The sequence below is a fragment of the Brachycentrus maculatus genome, unplaced genomic scaffold (assembly GCF_059751285.1).
Source record: "Brachycentrus maculatus isolate JH-2025_06_01 unplaced genomic scaffold, ASM5975128v1 h1tg000216l, whole genome shotgun sequence".
NCBI lineage: Eukaryota > Metazoa > Arthropoda > Insecta > Trichoptera > Brachycentridae > Brachycentrus > Brachycentrus maculatus.
The window spans coordinates 398,009-420,647 of NW_028280967.1; the positions used below are offsets into that span (position 1 = coordinate 398,009).

Below are 22,639 nucleotides of genomic sequence, written 5' to 3' on the forward strand. Positions count from 1 at the left end.
AGAAGCGAGCAAGTTTAGAAAGCAAGTATGAGGTCCTGGGTTCGATTCCCGGCTGGTCAAACATACAGTTTGAGTATTTTAATTTTTACAACAGTATAAACATAATTTTAATTATATTATACATTTGACAGTATGGGTCATTCTCAAAAAAACTACTAAAACATCTCAAAATTCCTTACCACTTTTTTTTAAAAATGATTTTATCATTAACTAGTTATACCCAGCAATGCGATGCTGTGGCTCAGCCTGGTTACACGGAAAAGAAAGCACACATTCGCAATATGTTATTAATTTTACAGTGCTTGTGAGTTTACAATATTTTAGCTGCTGTCAAGAAGCACGCTGTCCGCCACGGGCAATGTTTAGTATTGCTTGTATTGCTGTTACTTTCAACAGATGGCGCTGCCATTGCGGTCAAAATAGTTGTTTAAAATAAAACATGTTTTCACTTTATGTGAATGTGTTGTTGTCAAACTATGATCTGTTAATAACTTTAGGAGAATTAACACATTGACCAAAGGAATATTTACAATTTTATTTATATAGGAAACAAAAGTCCATACTCAAAAGTTGAGTTGCTTATAAACAGTATGAAAAAAAAACCATTTTAAATGGTAGAAAGTGTTTATTTTTTTTACACAACGTGTGAGAATAATCCTTACTGTCTTTAATCCATTTAAAAGACAACTTAATCTGGGCTTGCTTTACAGGAATGAGCAAAATTATAGTAGTTCCACCATGAGGAAATTTATTTTACTGTTTCAAAAATATGATACCGGAAATACAGCATGCTTTATTATGATGTCCCTAAAATGTCAATTTTTCAATTGGCAATACAATGAGTACTTGTATGTCAGTTGGAATGTTTTTTTTCCGCGTCAAATATCTGGTCATGGAAATTAACCAGTCACTTTTATAGTTAAAACCTGTTGTTGGCATTATTGTCAGCAAAAATTGCAAAAAAATCTATGAATGCTGATATTTAAATTTTGTCATAAGTCTTAGTATGATATTAAATTCAGACACTAGACAATTTTATTTATTTAAAAACAGTATTTAAACTGATTCATCATTTGACAGAGTTAGTCGTGGCGTAGTTGGGTAGACGCTCGACTGCGTAACTGACGTTGCGGGTTCGATTCCCGCCAAGTGCAAAATAAATTCAAGAACAATTTATTTTCAATTGGTCTGGATGTTTGTGATGTATTTTTCACATTTGACTCCCTATGCTTACTATCCTACCAGCAGACAAGCCTCTAATAGATGTTTTGCGGGTTATTCCTTTAATAATAATAAAATATTCCTTTCCATTCCATTTCGTATTTCCCTCACTTAGAATGTGATTGGAATTGTGAAAAAAGTGGTACTATAAATAACATATTCAAATTGTTCTTTAAACCAACTCTCTCTTAGTTGCAGTTTAAAAAGTGATTTTATATTTATTTTGATTTATGTGTTATTTGTAACCGTTATCGGTAGCAGTTACTGTCAATAACAGTTCTTTTCGTAACAGTTCCTTTTTTTTCTCCTGTAGAGTGAGCCCTGATGAAGCTAGTCACTTTACAGATTAAGCCCTATATTAACTAATTTATTTTTGAGGATATTATTTAGTTTACGAATTCAATGTGGAATTGTGACATGTAATATTTGTAATAGAGCCGAAAACGAAAAAGTCATCTGCCCGGCCGAGGCGTCTCTCCGACGTGGAAATAAAAAATACCAAGAAACCAATTCCTGACGGGAGTTCTTTCTTTATTTTCTCCAACACAAACAGGTACCACCCTGTGGCATAAGGTGCCTAGGAATGCTACGCAAATGTATCAACACCGGGGTCTTATAATACAAGCAAACAACAATAAAAAATAACGCCTTAAAAATAACGCATTGAGGCCTATCGATGTAATGGATGAATTTTTTATACAAGACATTTTTTGACACTAGTTTTTATTTTATTTGAATATCTGGTTTATATTTCCTTTGTAGTAAGTAATTTTTTTCCGATATTTTATAAATAGTAATTTAAAAGTAGCAAATCAGGAACTAATAGTACCATAAAGATAATGGATTACTTTTAATTTTTTCCCATTAGAAGTATTATTAAAGTCATCTACACTACGAAGTATCGAATCTCAGGCCTAACTCTTTCAGTTATAACTATTAATTTTAAAAATTGACAATTATTAAGATAGTTTTGTAAAATATTCCCTTAAGAAGGCTTATATCCAACTGATTCCTTTACAAATTTAATTCAATCAGTACTGAAGTCCTGTGATTTAGAAAATATATTACAGAATTAATACTTCAAACATTAACTTTTAAGATTTTTCATTTTACAATGTAATAAATAATTTTATAACGTAATAAGTCACTTTGTATATTATTATAACGTAATACTTGTAATAACATCGACCAGCTTTGAAGCAAACAATTGCTTCGTCAAGACTTATTAGTTATTATCAATTCGTATTAAGGAAGTAGTTATCTGATTAGAAATTTTAGTTGACATTTTATAAAATAAAAAGTCTTTATTTTTTTAATAAAAGAAAAAAGGTATCAATATTAACAAATTGGCTCTTAGAGCTTTCAATTACATAGAGGGGGAATGGTTATCATATTTGCTTTAAAAAAAAACATATAATTTTGATATTAGTTTTTGTATATAAAAATTGTAAATTATCATTTACTGTACAGATAGTATTTTTTTCTATTCTATTCCTAAGTAGAATTTTTTTTTCCTAGTTTTCTGTCAAAAAATGTGTTGTATGTATATTTCATTCAGTCAGTACTTAATCCAAAATTAATACCCAGGATATTTTTCTAATATTCACAGCAGTAGAAGATGAAATCACAGCTTAACAAATATATAAAAACATATTTATAACTTTGAGTTAAAATTTCAAAGCAATAGGTTAATATTCATATAGATGTCACAGTAGAAGTGTAGCACTATAGCCTTGCCTATGTGAAATTAACATCGGTACAAGAGTTGTAAAACGTATTGCTCCCATTTAGAAATTTCAGACATCTTTTTTTTTTAAATCCCACACACTGTTTGTAGTAAAATATATATTTTATATTTTTTAATGATATCAAAACAACAGCAAAAAAATGTTCCTTTGTATTATAAAAAATTGGTGTTTTATTATCAATGCAACTGCTTTATTGTAGAATAGTATGTAATTGAACAAAATAAAAATGCAGTAGAATAAAAACTATTCAAACGTCAATTTTTTTAAATTTCGGACATTTGGAAATATTAATAATGGTTGTCATGTTTATCTCTGTCATTTATTATTTGCCTTTTTTTAAATCTAATTAAAAGAGAAAATATATATTTATTTCAGTCAAATATCACATATAAGAAACCCACATTGTTTTTACAAATTTTTCATACTATAAATATTCATATGAATTATCCACCACCTTGTTGTAATGATAAGCGTGTTTGGCTTACGGGTGGAGGTCCCGGGTTCAATTCCCAGGAAAGTAAAAATAAATTTTACTGATTTTTACATTTATATTTATTTAGTGTTACCCTATAATGGTAAAAGAAGCCCACGACTAATCACCTTGCCTTCACGCAATTGACAATCAACATAACACTGCATCGATATGATGCAGTGCCCTATGCACCATTGGGTGCAGATGAGGGTTAGAAGAAATATGCATATTAATTGTCCAGATTTGTAATTTAATGGTTAGCGCGTTCGACTACCGTGCTGGAGGTCCCGAGTTCGATTCCCAGGGCTTTCACATTTAATCGGTGATTTTTCACTCTAATATTTATTCAATATAGCACTCTTGACTGGTACCTGAAGGGCAGAAAATACTGTGTCTTTATGATGCAGTGCCCTATGCACCGTTAAGATAGTTAAATATAAACGAAAAAAAATATTCAACTATTACATTTTCTGTCTCATTTTGGGACACAATATAAAGCTTCTAAATTTGCATTTTTCAATTTTTTTCGGCAACCATTTTTTGGATTCCAATATGTCTGTCGTTTCAATGGATTTTATAGATTCATTTTGATTTCGAACATAGTGCCATAGATGATTTTTTCTATGGTTATCAGTGTTGCCATTGCAGTGATAATATTCTCGATACATTTGGCGTAGTGTTCCGATGGGATGGTTGCTGGGGATTCTATCTCTGGTCTAACCTAATTATTGGCTATGGATTTTATTTATTTGGCTAATCAATGTGATAACACGTGAAGCCATATAATGTGACAGTCCTTTTTCTCTGCTTATTTTTTGTAATGTCAGTTTTTTTAAACTTATAACTTTTTTTTATAATAATAATTATTATGATTCTGCATCAAATTTATTTGTAATTATTTGCGCATCAAGGCACTAATGATATATTATGTATTGTGTTCGTCCAAAACTTATGTATTTTTAATTATCATTTTGTTTTATATTTTTTTATGATATTTAACCCTTTCAGGTTATCCTGTTTTTTTTTTAAATATTTATACATTGGCAACAACTCGAGGATACTTTTATTTTTATATTAAAATTAATGGAAGCATTAACACCATTGTAACCAAAATATATTACATGAAGTTGTCACATATACAATGTACTATTATTCATTCTGTTTTCTTGTTTTTTATTTACTTAGAAATGGAAATTTCGATTTTATCATTGACAATTCAAAAAACGGTAACAATCCTAAAGGTTTTTTAAATGAAATTTCTTCTTCTTCTTCTTCATCTTGTTATAGGCCTTGTGGCCTGTTTTTAAGAGGGATTAGCCTCCTGCGATGTCGATTCCCAGCTATCGACCCATCTCTTTGGTGGCCTGCCTGGGAGTCGTCTTCCATGGGGTCGGTCGTACAGTGCGATGTGGGGGAGTCTGGATGGTTCCATTCTCCTCACATGCGCATACCGTTGGCTCCTTCGTTGCCTTCCCCACCTAACGACATCTTCGATCTCGCATATTTCCCTGATCCTGGCGTTTCTTATTCTATCTCGAAGACTCTTGCCAGATATGCTTCTTAGAGTCTTCATTTCTGACACTCTAAGCGCGTTTTTTGTGGCAACGGTGTCCGCTCTACTTTCGATTCCATACGTCATGATGGGTCGGACACAAGTTTTGTAAATCTTAATTTTGCTGTCGATCTTCATCTCAGGGTTTTTCCATGTAGCATTTAAATGAAATTTAAATTTTGAAAATATGTCATTCAGTAAAATCTAGTTTCAAAGAATATTTTCGGGCGTTTCCTAGCATATGAAGTCTTCGTCTTCCTGGCTCCATCCCAACTTATCGTCTTTGTAGACTGTTGGGGTCAGCTCTCCTCGTACTCAGATTGTAGGTCCTACAATCTTGGTCGAATTTGTTTCCTCTGCTTAACTTTGCTTGTCACTGAAATCCCACAAGCTAGTATATGAATTAATTCAGAAAATTATTTTGCATACATTATTGAATATTTCTGCAAACTTACTCATTTCAAACATAGATGTCAATCATGTTTTTCAATTCTGAAATAAACTATTTTTATCTTAAAAAAAAAAATCGTATGAATTCTTGATGATTTTAATGCACTCTGATATAAATGTATTTGACGTATATACAGACAAGTTATATTTTTAGTAGATAACTCAAAAATATGGATTTCCAAATAACCTAGCTGTAGGTCTTGGTGTAGGCCTTGTGGCCTGTTTTCAATAAGGATTAGCTTCCAGCGATGTCGATTCCCAGCTGTCATCAATCCATCTCTTTGGTGGTCTGTCCGGGAGTCGTCTACTTTGGGGTTGCCATGCAGTGCAATATGGGGGAGTCTGGATGGTTCCATTCTCCTCACATGCGCTCACCATTGTCTTCTTCGTTGCTTCCCCCACCTGACGACATATTCGATCTCGCATATTTCCCTGATCCTGGCGTTTCTTATTCTATCTCGAAGATATGATATGCTTCTTAGAGTCAATAAGTAAAGTTATTTCCAATGTCTAAGTAAACAATTTTAAACAACTTGAAAACCAATGAATCTTAAATGTATATATGTAACAGTCATATATATATATATATATATATATATATTTGACTGAGGTGAATCGATTGTCGGACGTCCGTTATTCCGATAAAATCGACCCGGTTGTGCTGTCCCTATATTCATGTCATAACTCAGCTTCTACGCTTTTGTCCTAACCGTGTGCCGTCCCGCGATTGTCGCTCGGCCAACTATAGAAGCGGATGATATCGGAGAGGCGGAACCCAAGGTGTCGGCCAGACCGAGACGGGTTTCAGAGGTCAACATGGCCAATCAGAAGCAGCCGATTACGCCGGCCAGTTCTTTCTTCGTTTTTTCTCCAACCAACAGGTCCCAATTATATTTGTATAAACCCGAACTGTAAATACTCCTAGAACTCATTTCCGAGGACTCGATTCCATTGCTTGTATATTTGTCCAAATGAGCGACTTCTAACAGCCTAATAGACTCAGAACAGACTATAGTATAATGAGTTAAATTTCATTAAATAACATGTTATTTTTTATTATAACTTTTTTTTTTTATTAAAACTAGGTTCACCATTTCGCGCTAACCCGTATGACCTACGCGCACGAGAAAAGATATCTGTTCCAAAAATATTTGATGCGTACCGGATACACTGACAAATTTTTCTCAGGTTTCATACCTGACAATATTTTGTGACAACAAACGTTGTGATTTTTTTGTTTATAAAAAAATATGCCTGAAAATAACCCAAAGGTAGGGTGGTTAAAACAACCGCCTCAATGCAAATGTTGAAAGTCAAATAATGTTTGTTTTTTTGCCCGAGAAAATACTGATTTAGTTATTAAAACATGTAAAAAAAAATTAAAATATTTTTATGTGAGTAATGTGGGGTAAGCACTGCAAATGTGCCTTTACGAAGTGCATACCACTGTTGATCACTTTGCCAATTGCATAGTTTTCGATTATGAGAACCTATATTATAGGGACCATGTTTCTTCATTTTACATGATACATCAAATTTGGACTATTTAATATAACGTAATAACATTATGTTATTTTAATATTCATTTTATCTTTAATATTTTTTAAAAAAAAAATTCTTCAAACCTGAAATTTTTAACTATCCAAAATATATTATAAATAATTTTATTTATTTACATTTTTATCAGATAAAATGATTATTAATTTTATGTACAATGTGTAATCCAATAATAAAATAATAGGATTGCAAAAAAGGTTGGAAAACACCGTTAAATGATGTTTTACAAAGATTTATCCAAAAAATATATTTACATGACGTTTCCTTTATTAATCTTTATATTAGTTTATTTATTTATGGACCTTTTTAAAAGCATTATTAATCAGGAAATTCAGTTCGCTAATTTGGATAAAAATAAATTACATGTATAGCAGATAATACCTACCACCTATAACAACACTTGTGTCCAGTGCTACTTCTGAAGAAGTCAGTCAGAAAATAAGGCAATATAACACTCTCCTTATCATTCATCGTTCACTTTGTGTAATACCACTTAAAAACCACTACTTCACGTCTACCGGTTTTGGAATAACCATTCTATCATCGGGTCAACTATAGTCTACAGTTGACCTGATGATGAAATGTGTATTTTGAAAACTAGTCATGAAGTAGTATTTTTATGTGGTATTACATAAAGCTTGTGCTTTCGTAGTGTAATGGTCAGCACACTCGGCTACCATTCTATAGATCCTGGGTTCGATTCCCAGGGGGATGTCAAATTATTATTAGTGATTTTTTTACTCCAATATTTACTCAATATTACCCTGAACTAGTTAGTATCTGAAACGGAGGGCTAATCAACTTTTCTCTCATGTGTTAACAATTAACATAACATTGTGTTTATATGATGTAGTGCCCTATGCACCATTGGGGTGCGGATAAGGGTTTGAAGGAGAAGAAGAATTACACAAAGCGAAAGACGAATGATAAGGAGGGTGTTGTATTGCCATACCACAAAGTTAACAATGCTTTTAATATACAAAATAAGGCAATACGCTACAATACATACGCTTTACGGTATATACCTTACGTACCTTCAAATTGATGACCCTCTTGCGATAGTATCAGTGAAATAAAGTGTGTGTATGGCAGTTTATTACTTTATTGACTGACCGAATGCATTAGTAGTTGTGAGTGGATACAAGTGTGGTTGTAGAATGCATTGTCTGTTATATCTCTTTGGAATCGAGTCCCAGTAGATATTCGTCTAAAACCCTTCCCTTTAAAATCGATGTGTTTGGAATTGGTGTTTTGGTTTGGTTGTTGCATTTTGGAGACATTCATTTTACAGGACATTATTTTCACGACAATACAGCGATTCTACACATTACTTACATACGTTCTACGATATATTATACAAACCTTGGAGTCGAACTTCAGTTCAGGTCAGTTTGGTGCCAAAAATTGGTGCTTATAGTAATAAATAATATGATATATGGTTTTTGCAACTGTAAAAACGGAAAACTAATTTAGGAATATATTTTTTTAATTTTAGATTTATTTGTTAAATACCACTATTTCTTAAAATCTTGTCTGCCTCCGTAGTGTAATGGTCAGCACACTCGGCTACCGTTCTGGAGGTCCCGGGTTCGATTCCCAGGGGGGTCAAATAAATATAAATGATTTTTTAACTCTAATATTTATTCCATATTACCCTGGACTGGTACCTGAAGCGAAAGGCTGATCACCTTTCTTTCATGTGTTAACGATCAAGATAACACTGCGTTTGTATGATGCAGTGCCCTATGCACCATTGGGGTGCGGATAAGGGTTTGAAAAAAAAAAAAAAAAATTCTTAATTGAGATACGTGTTTCGATGCGTTCTGGATCATTTTCAAACAATACGGTGTTTGAAAATGATGGGGTTTGTAATGGTTTTCGAAGAACAACATTTTGTTAACATAATCAATATTTGAACTATAATATTTGTGATTTCCCATTTTATAACTTTTACCATAATATTATTTTAAAATGACTATTATAATATTATTTTTAAGTTCTACTTGGTAAATATTAGTATTTTTCAAAGTAATGTTTGAAAATAATGCAAAATGTATCGAAACATAAATCAAAAATCGTCAATTTACAGTTCTGCATGTTTTCGGAATGCCCAGAAAATTTACTATATCCCAGCAAAAGAGGCATATTTTTAACTAAATATTTACCCGCTACAGGGCAGAAAGTGTTGTTTTTTCATTTTGAAGAAAATGTATTGTTTAATTATTTTTTTCAATATACTAAATATTTTTCAAATGGAGAAAAAAACTTCAGATTTTACCTACAAAGATCTGTTGCACAGTAAAAAGTTCAGTAAGTGGCTTGATATATATTTTTAATACATTGCATTACATTTTTAAACTTTAAAAACGTTCTCCTGAAAAATCAAGTATTTTGATTTATGACGTTCTTGAAAGGAGTGAGCGATGTGTCACAATAGATTTTTTTAAATGTGGTATTTACCAAGTAAAACTTTTATTAAAATGTAAAGATACTACCACAAAGTGACTACCGAAGCAATGAATGAAATTATAAATAATAATAATAAATAATAATCAAATATATTAGACGCTGTCTATCTTCACTAGGTATAGTAAATACCTGTTCTAAGGGTGACAGCATTTACTTATTTTTATAGAATATAGAGTGTGTTAACAACATTTTTAGATACAACAAACCTTTTAATATATATATTTTTTTAATAATAAAAAAAATATTCTCTTGTCGTTTATTGTTTACTATACACAAAGTCCCGGGTTCAATTCCCAGGAGGGATACCATTAATATTGCCAAATGTACCGTGGTGTTTTATTATCCACCGCAGTGGCGTAATGGTTAGCGTGTTTAGCTACCGTTCTGGAGTTCCCGGGTTCAATTCCCAGGGCCCCCCCCTGAAAATAAATATTAGTGATTTCACAATCTAATATTTATTTAATATTACCCTGGTCTGGTCCCTGAAACGCAGGAGTCATCACCTTGCCTAGGATAACACTGCATCAATACGTTGCGGTGCCCTATGCACCATTGGGTGTGGATAAGGGCGAGAAGAAGTTTTATTATCTGGTTGTCACTCATCCTCATCTGCCGGATAATTGAATAATTTCTGAACGTATATAAAAATAAGACAGTGAACAATTCGCATTTAAATGCAAAAATAAAAATTAAGTTAAACAAAAAAAAATTATAAATTAAAAATAATTATACAAAAAAAAGACTATTATACCATTTTTTATATGACATTAAACCATGAGTGTGTCCCTCTCCAAGCACAAGAGCTCTGTCTCTTTTTTGGAGAGGTGCAGCGAATCTAAATATAACAGTTTTCCATATGTATAAATGTTTAAAATATATTATGTTATACTTATAAATGTAAATATATTAAAAAAATAAAAAATAAATAAAAAAATTTAAAAAAGGTTAGTGAAAATTGACAAAACTAACCATACACAGACGATTCCCGAATAACACAATAGAATGACTGCTTGTTTTGTTAGGTGTTTTGATATACATCTCTGCATTATGACCAGAAATAATATATTATATGTGCATTCAAAGACAGTACTAAAAACATAAGATACAATAAGTAGGTACTTAAAAACGTTGTTAGTATTTTTAATAAACTATTAATTAAATAAGTAATCCCATGTTACCTTTTGAGGTAACACTGGATTACCTATTTAGTAAATATTTTATCCGCAGTACCAAAAGCGTTTTGAAGTACACATTTTTTTTATATTCTGGATGAGATATTTTCAAGTAGGTAATCCCATGTTAACTTTTTAGTAAACACGAGATTACCTACTTGAAAATATCTCACCCAGAAGATAAAAATAATGAAAATAAGTAGGTGTTAAAAAATGTTGTTGGTGTAGTAGTTGAAATATTTATACAGTAGGTATTTTCATGTTACATTTCAAGTTAACACGAGATTACTTATCTGAAATATCTCATCCAGGAGATTTAAAAAAAATAAGTTGGCACTTTTCATTGTTGGTATTTTAGTTTAAATGTTTAAGATGTAAGAAATCTAATATTACTTTTAAAGTCAACGTGAGATTGACTACCTTCATGAAAAATAGCTTATCTTGATAATGAAAATATGATGAAATATTGAGTAGGTAATCCTGTGTTACCTTTTCAGTTAACATGGGATTACCTATTTGAAAAATATCTCACCTACAAGATGAATTCGAATAAGCTATTTAGGGTCTACACTCTGTATAACGTTGTTCGGTGTATTTAAATGTTATTGGTTGATTTTATGTTTAATAAATGTTATGTTTTGTTATTCAATGTTTAATGTTTTGTTTAAATATTGCTTGATTGCTTCTGTATTATTATGTATGTTATAAATGTCCATACAACTTGTAGCATGGAAATGAAATAGAATTTCAACGTTAGGCTTGGTTTAATTAATATATTGTGTACATATTGCATGCTGTGTATTATATATTTTATATGTAAATTTAAAAAATATATGTATACAGAAAAACCTCGATAAAACGGACCTCTATTTAACGAAATTCAGATAAAACGGATGAAAAATCTGGTCAAATGTATAAAAAAAAAAAATGTCCTGTTAATATTATGCATGGTTAAATTCAAGTGTCGACAAATGTAAAAAAAAAATTAGTGGCCATGATAATCACAAATTATGTTATCTTAAGTGCACAAAAAAATCTTTTTCAAAGCAGGATTACTGAAAGCAAGCACGCTCATATCAAATAGCAACGTCACTTTACGATGAGTGTCCGTATACAATAAATATATATTTTTTGTTTTTTGTGTTGGTAATTTATATCTAAATAGAGTGTTTAAATTTTCAAAAAAAAGTTTTTTATAAATTTTTAACCTTTTTTCATAATTTATGTATTAATTTTTAAAACAGATTTTTCGAGTCTACTTAGTTCAACTCAAAGAAGCTGTGTTTATTTAAAAATTAATAATAATAAAACCCTTATCCGCACCCCAATGGTGCATAGGGCACTGCTTCATATAAACGCAGTGTTATCTTGATCGTTTACACATGAAGGAAGGGTGATCAGCCCTCCGCTTCAGGTACCAGTCCAGGGTGATATTGAATAAATATAAGAGTGAAAAAATCACTAATATTTATTTGACCCCCCCTGGGAATCGAACCCGGGACCTCCAGAACGGTAGCCGAGCGTGCCGACCATTACACTACGGAGGCGGACATACAAAAATTAATACATAAATTAAAATGGAGTTCTACAAATAAAACGCCAAATCAATAAATACTTTTATTTTAAAAAACACTTTCAGCTTTAATGGACACCCCCTCCTCCTAATTAGTCCGTTGTATTGAGATTTTACTGTATAAAAATATCGTTTCATCACCAAAAAGATGAAATTATTTCAAATCAAATTTATTTTGTACTTTATTGCCCCATTCCTTGCCTGTTTATATATTTCTAACATTTTTGCGATGCGTTTTCGAGTGCTGTTTGTATTTTTGACATTTTTCTAAGCCGAAGGTTGTTTATTTTTTAAGTATTGTCTTGTGTATTGTTGTATTGTGATGCAGCCTGTATAAGAAGCACTGTGGAGCATGTGTTTGCAGTTGAACTGAATGCAGTGTGTTTAATTTGTGTTTTTTTCCGCTTTTTTTATCTTCTTCTTCTTCAAACCCTTATCAGCACCCCAGTGGTGCATAGGGCACTGCGCATATAAACGCAGTGTTATCTTGATCGTTAACACATGAAGGAAAGGTGACCAGCCCTCCGCTTCAGGCACCAGTCCAGGGTAATATTGAATAAATATTACAGTGAAAAAATCACTTATATTTATTTGACCCCCCCCTGGGAATCGAACCCGGGACCTCCAGAACGGTAGCCGAGCGTGCTGACCATTACACTACGGAGGCGGACAAATTTTTTTTTATAAATAGATGAATTGTTTAATGACACTCATTCATTGCACAAATATTTGTGATTAATTATGAATTTTTCAAATGAACAGAATACATGTATTAAAGATTTTCGAGGCATTATAGCCTCAAAACCCAGGGAATTAAGCCCCAGCTCTTCTAGCATCACCAGAAAAAAAAAAGCATTTAATTCTACAAATATTTTTTTAAGTGGTATATTAAAAGGTCTGCCTCCATAGTATAATGGTCAGCACGCTAGGCTACCATTCTGGAGGTCCCGGGTTCGATTCCCGATGGGGGATCAAATAAATCTAAGTGATTTGTTCACTCTAATATTTATTCAATATTACCCTGGACTGGTATCTGAAGCGGAGGGCTGATCATCTTTCCTTAATGTGTTAACGATCAAGAAACACAGCGTTTATCTGATGTAGTGCCTTATGCACCATTGAGGTGCGGATAAGGGTTTGAAGAATATTAAAAGGTTCTTCTGCATGTTATTATATTAATATTATTATTATTATTATTATTATTAAACGGCTGATTTTTATAGTCAAACTAGTATATATTTATGACAGCCTGTTCATTTTAAATATAATATGTAAATTCCAATAAAATAATTTAAAAAATTATTTATTTATTTTTAATGTCGCTATAATTTATACAGTGCCTTTAAAATAAACATTTTTTATTTATATCTTAGCTTTAAATATATTGGTAAATATGTAGGGTAAACATTCCAGTTATTGGCACTTTACATTTTGAAAAATTATTATTTACATATTAATAATTTTAATATTTGTATGGTAAAATAATCGCAGTATAGAGCTTATAATTTTGCTGTTTTAAATACACTCATGATATTTCAATTCAATAAGCAGAAATATTTCTTTTAATGTCTTAAAAATGGGATACCCATTTTTGTTTTGTTTTGTATCAGATAATAAGATTATAATAATAATAATAAACCATATCCGCTCCCTAGGTGGAGCATATGGAGTCCACAAACTGTCTCCAGGCTTTTCTGTCGGCTGCCAGCTCCCTTGCATCCTCCCAAGTCAGATCCGCGTCCCGAAGTTCTGACGAGAACTGCCGACGAATTGTCAGCAGTGGTCGTCCTGGGCGGCGCGAACCTGATGCCTTGTAAAAGAGGCAAGCTTGATTAAGGCTCTCAGGGGGCATGCGGAGTACATGGCCAAGCCAACTGAATCGCCTTTTCTTGACGACAGTTGTGACCAAGATTTGCTGCGTCCTACGCCTTATCTCTTCATTCCTCACAAAGTCAAACCACCGCACGCCTACAATTCTCCGCAGACACCTGTTCTCAAAGCTTAGTACACGGCTGCTCTGGGCCCTTGTAAGGTGCCATGTTTCACAGCCGTATAAGAGAACAGGAGCAATGCAGGCATTGTATAGGCGGCATTAATAAGATTATAATAAAATAAAACATTAAGGAAATTGCTGTGTCAATAACTGGGCGGTGTCAATGATACTCTCGTTTACCCTACATTCTTTATGTTTTACTCAATTTATCAGCATTTAATTAATTGTTTATTATTCATTCTTGCCATCGCCATTGATACTTTTAGTAATATTTATTAAAGGACAAATATAATAACAGTAAATTATATCTTACACTGGGCAAAAAAGTAATATCATAAAAAAAATATTTAAAGGTATCAATGGCGAATCACTATATGTACATTTATTTCAAGAGTACTTTATGCCAATCTGTCAAAATTGATTAAAAACTAATTGAGAGTCGTAACTTACTTCATGTGGCAACGCTAAGGTGTTTATATTATTATGCCTATCTGTATTTTACTATCTGTACCTATCTGTACTTTGTCCGCCTCCACAGCATAGTGGTCAGCGCGCTAGGCTACCATACCGGAGGTCCCGGGTTCGATTCCCAAGAGGGTCATAATAAATATTAATGATTTTTCAGTCTAATATTTATTTAATATGACCCTGGACTGGTACCTGAAGCGGAAGGCTGATCACCTTTCCTTCGTGTAATTAACGATCAAGATAACTCTGCTTCTATACGATGCAGTGCCCTATGCACCATTTGGTGCGGTTAAGAATTAAAAGAAGAAGAAAAAGTACTTTAAGGCGCATAGGGCACTGCATTGTTTCAACATACGATGCAGTGCCTTAAGCACCATTTAGTGCAGATATGGGTTAGAAGAAGAAGGAGAAGTACTTTAGGGCGCATAGGGCACTGCATTGTTTCAACGCAGTGTCAACTTTATCATCAATGCACGGAGGTAAATAATAAAAAAGAAATCACTACTTAATCCTTTGCCCGATTGCCCGTACCACATACGAGTAAAAAAATGGACCATTTTCAATTTCACATTAGCAAAGAAAAGCCTTAACTAATTTTACCATCGTAATGGCAGCAGTAGTAGATTATAATGGAGTTATAGGCTAGAAATATTAAATTCAAAACCTCTGTGTATCCAAGATCAATTTTGAAAGTAGTTAAGAATTCTCTTAGTTTAACCTTTATGAGAGTATGGTTGTATATTTACGACAGCTCGATTTTTCTTTGAAAGAGTATGGTCGTATATATCGCTCACTCCTTTCAAGAACATCATAAATCAAAAATCGTCAATATTCAGTTGTGCATGTTTTTGGAATGCCCAGAAAATGTACTATATCCCAGCAAAAGCGGAATATTTCTAACTCAATATTTACCCGCTACAGGGCAGAAAGTGTTGTTTTTGCATTTTGAAGAAATGGTATTGTTCAATTATTTTTTCAAATATACTTAATATTTTTCAAATGGAGAATAAACCTTCAGGTTTTACCTAAAAAAATCTGTTACACAGTAAAAAGTTCGATAAGTGGCTTTATATTTATTTTTAATACATTGTAGTATATTTTTAAACTTTAAAAACGTTCTCCTGAACAATCGAGTATTTTGATTTATGACGTTCTTGAAAGGAGTGCGCGATATGACAGTGCATTTTTATGGGTGACTGGTGTGTTTATGCTTCAAGTATGAATTATAATGCCATATCGCTCACTCCTTTTAACAACGTCATAAATAAAAAAAACTAGATTTTTCGGTAGATCGTTTTTAAAGTTTAAAAATATAATACAATGTATTAAAAATAAATATCAAGCCACTTACTGAACTTTTTACTGTGTAACAGATCTTTTTAGGTAAAACCTGAAGTTTTTTTTTCCTTTTGAAAAATATTTAGAACATTTAAAAAAATAATTAAACAATACCTTTTCTTCAAAATGCAAAAACAACACTTTCTGCCCTGTAGCGGGTAAATATTAAGTTAACAAAAATGCCGCTTTTGCTGGGATATAGTACATATTCTGGACATTCCGAAAACATGCACAGCTGAAAATTGGCGATTTTTGATATATCGCTCACTCCTTCCAAGAACGTCATAAATCAAAAAAACTAGATTTTTCGGTAGATCGTTTTTAAAGTTTAAAAATATAATACAATGTATTATAAATAAATATCAAGCCATTGATTGAACTTTTTACTGTGCAACAGATCTTTTTATATAAAACCTGAATGTTTTTAGAACATTTAAAAAAATAATTAAACAATACCTTTTCTTCAAAATGCAAAAACAACACTTTTGCCCTGTAGCGGGTAAATATTAAGTTAAAAATATGCCGCTTTTGCTGGGATATAGTACATTTTCCGGAGATCCCGATAATATGTACAACTGAAAATTGACGATTTTTGATTTATGACGTTCTTGAAAGGAGTGAGCGATATGTGGACAATAAAGAGTATTATTTTACCATTTGAAAACAGATTCCCAAATGAAAAACAGCGAAAATCGACTTGTCGACGAATGTCACGTGATATTTATATGACGTCACACAAGCTCAATAAGTTATACATTGCAAACCAAAGATTTTGGTGCGCGCGCTTTTTCATACTTTTTTTCATAGTGTGTTTCTACAATATTCGGAGGATTATTAGTGTTTAACGTAGTTTAGTGTGAATTATTGTGGTCCGCCTCCGTAGTGTAATGGTCAGCACGTTCGGCTACCGTTCTGGAGGTCCCGGGCTCGATTCCCAGGGAGGTGTCAAATAAATACAAGTGATTTTTTCACTCTAATATTTATTCAATATTACCCTGGACTGGTACCTGAAGCGGAGGGCTGATCACCTTTCCTTCGTGTGTCAACAATCAAGACAACACTGCGCTTATATGATGCAGTGCCCTATGCACCATTGGGGTGCGGATAAAAGTTTGAAGAAGAATGTGAATTATAGTTTTATACAGTGTTTTATCATACTTTTCTTGCAGTTTTTACAAGTTTCACAGTGTCATACTATATTTTGACGTGATTTGAAGTTTTTTTTACTGTATCGCCTTCTGTATTTACTTTTGAATTTTTATTGCCGTGATTTATTTGGAACGATCTATATTGCTAAAATGGAAAGAGACTTGAGAAATGAGGAAGAAAATATTGATGATATATCAATGGAGTTTAATGATTCTTCTTTTGATGATGATGAGGAACCAAATATTCAACATAGTGCACAAAGCAGGCGAGAAGAATCAAGAATGTGGAACAACTCCACATTTACTCCGACTCCTCACGATTCCGATGGGTTCCAGTCCGCGTTAAAAACAAATATAAATGTACAGGGGAATTACTCCGAGTTGCAACTTTTTCAGCTCTTTTTTACCGATAATGTTGTGGACGTTAGAGTTAGAGAAACAAATATTTATGCCGTGGCTGAAAACACCTGAATCGTCTAAAATGAAAAAAAAATGGGTAAACACGACAGCGCAAGAAATCTTTGTTTTTCCGACCACTATTATTTTGATGTCCGCCTCCGTAGTGTAATGATCAGCACGCTCGGCTATTGTTCTGGAGGTCCCGGGTTCGATTCCCAGGGGGGGTAAAATAAATATGAGCAATTTCACTGTTATGTTTATTCAATATTACCCTTGACTGGTACCTGAAGCGGAGGGCTGATCACCTTTCCTTCATGTGTAAACGATCAAGATAACACTGCGTTTATATGACGCAGTCATATAAACGGGCAGTTGGACGCAAAACCATAAAGTGGTTCAAGAAAGTATTCTTCCAGCTCCTGGAAATCTCAATCGTCAATATATTATTTTTGTTTCACACTGTAAAATGCAAGAACACATCCAAATCGAAAAACTCGTAGCCCAGATCGTTGAGAAATAGCAGACTCCACGAGCACCAATATCTGGTGGAAGATGAGCCAATGATAATACCACCAGACTAACAAAAAGCCATTTCATTCAACCAGTTTCGCAGACATATCAGGCAAGAGTCTTCGAGATAGAATAAGAAACGCCAGCATCAGGGAAATATGCGAGATCGAAGATGTCGTTAGGTGGGGAAGGCAACGAAGGAGACAATGGTATGCGCATGTGAGGAGAATGGAACCATCCACACTCCCCCACATCGCACTGTACGGCCGACCCCATGGTAGACGACTACCGGGCAGACCACCAAAGATATGGGTCGATAGCTGGGAATCGACGTCGCAGGAGGCTAATCCCTCTTAAAAACAGGACGGCAAGGCCTACAATAAGAAGAAGTTTCACAGACACAAGTCAAGTGAAGCACTACGTGACGCTGGTGTTATGTGCGCGCATTCTTCAATAAGACCACCAAAGAGAAGGGAAACAGGATACATGTGTATTGAATGTGATGTTGGGCTCTGTGTTTATCCATGTTTTAAGGATTATCGTACAAAAAAAAACTTCTAAGTTAATATTGTTCTCATGCCTGCTTTATTATTTATTTTGTATACCTGCTATAATAGTGAAAAGTGGAGTGTTTTTCCTCCTCCTGGAATGTGTCCGCCTCCGTAGTGTAATGGTCAGCACGCTCGGCTATCGTTCTGGAGGTCCCGAGATCGATTCCTGGGGGTCAAAAAAATTAAGTGATTTTTTTCACTCCAATATTTATTCAATATTACCCTGGACTGGTACCTGAAGCGAAGGGCTGATCACCTTTCCTCATGTGTTTACGATCAAGATAACACTCAGTTTATATGATGCAGTGCCCTATGCACCAATAGGGTGCGGATAAGGGTTTGAATGAAATCGATGGTTTGCTATCCCTGAAATCCGCATTCGATTTTTAATTATAAATCTTTAAAAACGTGAGTAATTTTTTTTTACTATTTTTTTGCTGTTTTCATATTATTGTATCATGATTTGATAAAAAAAGAAAGAATTATCCATGTCAAAAAAACTCACTCCCCATAGCTTGCACCATATAAAGGAACCTACTCGCGGAAGGTTAAACGTTTAATAAAAAAATCATAAAATTTGGAAAATATTTTGTCTTATAATAATACCTTGCAATAATGCATGATTTCAGTATCAGATATAAAATTTTAAAAATGTCCCTTTTACAAATAAAATGTTTATTATAAGTCGCCAGTCGAAATTGATGTATGGATTCAATAATTTATAGCTAACCCCGCTAATCAGAGTACGAATTTGATTATGTGTTGCATATTCTAGCTCCTAATATCGTTCACTCCTTTCAACAACGTCATATATCAAAAATCCTCAATTTTCAGTTATGCATGTTTTTAGAATGCCCAGAAAATGTACTATATCCCAGCAAAAGCGGCATATTTTGAACTTTATATTTTCCCACTACAGGACAGAAAATATTGTTTTTGCATTTTGAAGTAAATGTATTGTTTAATTATTTTTTTTGAATATACTAAATATTTTTCAAATGGAGAAAAAACATTCAAGTTTTATCTAAAAATCTCTGTTGCACAATTAAAAGTTCAATAAGTGTCTTGATATTTATGATTAATACATTTTATTCTATTTTTAAACTTTAAAAACGATATGATGTTGTTGAAAGGAGTGAGCGATATATTTGACAATTTGGCATAGAAAAATAAGTTGGAAAGAAATATAAACTGAGTCAAAGTAGTGATTCCTTTCCAATCGGATGACTGAAATTGAAATACTTCATAAAATTAAACAACTTTGTTTTAACCACTTTTTTTATTATTAGTACACTTTAACCTACCGGTTTCGACAAGAACCTTGTCATCATCAGGGTTTATTAAATTCTAAAACATTAAAATACTCATAATTAATTACATTTCCTTATCAAAAACTTCCACACACTCCGTAAAAAATCCAAAATAATTTAGGATTTTTTACAGAGTGTGGAGTTTTTGGTAAGGGAATGGAATTAATTGTGCGTATTTTAATGTTTTTAATCTTTTAGAATTTAATAAACCCTGATGATGACAAGGTTCTTGTCGAAACCGGTAGGTTAAAGTGTACTAATAATAAAAAAGTGGTTAAAACAAAGTTGTTTAATTTTATGAAGTTTATAAAATGTGCCACATGAAGTATCTGTGAAAAACATTACAGAAAAGTAATACTTATTGGTTACACCTCTAGTTTCTACTCTTTTTGACAGATTGTGAGTTCTCTCTTTGGCAGATTGTAGTTCTATTGGTGATGTTTAAGGTTGTGTCTTATAGATTTCGAGTTTTTTGTCATTGGCTCTGCAACCATTCGCTGTTTGGCAATGTCATCCTCGTCTGCATCATGTTCTCCTCCGCCATGTTGGCTGCTGAAGATCCGCTCAACGCTGGCTCCGAAAGAAATCTCGTAAGTTCCACTCTGCTTACACCTTGTCAATAACTTGAACGCCCCAAATTATTTTTAACGTTGTTTTGTGGAAAGGTATTGCAAAAATAGAATGCACTTATATCTGATTCACGCAAGTTTATTACAAGTACTCAAGTGAATTTATACATGCAAATTATATTGCTGTAGTGATATATATGTGATTTAATGCATGATGTCATATATCGCTCACTCCTTTCAAGAACGTCATAAATAAAAAATCATAAATTTTAAGTTGTGCATGTTTTCTGAATGCCCAGAAAATGGACTATATCCCAGCAAAAGAGGCATATTTTTAACTTAATATTTACCTGCTACAGGGCAAAAAGTGTTGCTTTTGCATTTTGAAGAAAATGTATTGTTAAATTATTTTTTTAAATATATTAAATATTTTTCAAATGGAGAAAAAACCTTCAGGTTTTACCTAAAAATATCTGTTGCACTGTAAAAAGTTCAAAAAGTGGCTTGATGTTTATTTTTAATATATTGTATTATATTTTTAAACTTTAAAAACGTTCTCTTGAAAAATCAAGTTCTTTGATTTATGACGTTCTTGAAAGGAGTGAGCGATATGTGTCGCCTACTTTCAAAATCCGCCAGATCGAATTTTATAAAATTTTAAAATAAATACTCTATCGGAATTTCAATTGTGGGTTTTATTGTTTGAAAACCCTGCTGAAAAATACTTCAAAACAGCGTTGTGTTTCAAACTCCGCTACATTCATGAAACTTGCTTGGAAGGAGCAAGGAAGATGACATATCAGCTGCCACGGAGACCAGGAATGCAAATTGTAAATGAATTAATGAATATGGTGTTTCATCTTGTCATGCGGTGATCAATTTATTCCCAATTTGTCCAGATATTGAACTACTTCGATTACTTCTTCACGACTGTGTTCACCGTGGAGCTGATGCTCAAGGTCATCTCCTACGGCTTCGTGTTCCACAAGGGCGCCTTCTGCCGTTCCGCCTTCAATCTGCTCGACCTCCTGGTGGTCTGTGTCTCCCTGATATCCATGTTCTTCAGGTAACTGCACTCAAGATAATTAACCTTTGCGGGAGTATAGCCGTTCATGTATAGCCGCGCATGTAATCAAAGCCCGGTGACATTTATATCTAAAATGGCACTTCTACCGCCATCTGTGGTTGTATTAAAACAATGTAATCACAAATTAAATCATGTTTACTGTAAATATATATATTGTTTTATGTAAATATATATGTCCGCCTCCGTAGTGTAATGGTTAGCACGCTCGACTACCGTTCTGGAGGTCCCGGGTTCGATTCCCAAGGGGGGTAAAATAAATACAACTGATTTTTTTTCACTGTAATATTTATTCAATATTACCCTGGACTGGTACCTGAGGCGGAGGGCTGATCACCTTTCCTTCATGTGTAAACGATCAAGATAACACTGCGTTTATATGATGCAGTGCCCTATGCACCATTGGGTGCGGATAAGGGTTTTATTATTATTATATTATATTATAAATATATATATTTTTATTCAATACAATATGTTGCTTATGGCAATTGACCATGTTATACAGTTTGTCTGCAGAAACTCACTCCTGGGCAGGTCTACCAACCTAACATAACTAAATGTAACCTAACCTAACCTAACCATTTTTTACGGCGGGGGAAAATCTCCATCAAGACACCACAGAGAGCCAACGGGGCCAAGCTTAGTTTATTACATAGTTTATTTATTTATTTATTTATTTTCATAATACATAGATACATTCAATATACATATTCATTTCATATACACATTTATTATACGTATTACGGCTCTTTAGGCATGGCCTGTGTTGAGCCGAATACTAACATGGTAATACAAAGTTTATATATATATTTTTTTAATTTTTAATATATATATATATTTTTTTTAATGATTAGATTATAAACATAACATACAGGAGATATAAAAATAATTTATGTTTTAAGGTTTTTCAATGTGATAATTACACCTGGACTTTAATTAATTCACTTTCCACCTTGTCCCTTCCAATGTTAAGTAACCATCGACGGACACTGTTCTTAAGGACCTGATCACTCCTGGAAATCTTAATGGTTTCGGGCAGCAAATTAAATATTTTT

At 33.0% G+C, this 22,639-nt stretch overlaps 1 protein-coding gene across 1 annotated transcript in view; it reads left to right on the forward strand.

The window, feature by feature from the left end:
- The window catches only part of Ca-alpha1D (Ca[2+]-channel protein alpha[[1]] subunit D), a 132,995-nt gene that overhangs the window by 24,196 nt on the left and 86,160 nt on the right, over positions 1-22,639 (forward strand). Inside the window, exons 17-19 of the mRNA XM_088264161.1 lie at positions 1,657-1,774; positions 20,392-20,521; positions 21,400-21,566. Coding sequence (XP_088120287.1) covers positions 1,657-1,774; positions 20,392-20,521; positions 21,400-21,566 — 415 coding nt within the window. The remainder of the gene's footprint in view (positions 1-1,656; positions 1,775-20,391; positions 20,522-21,399; positions 21,567-22,639) is intronic.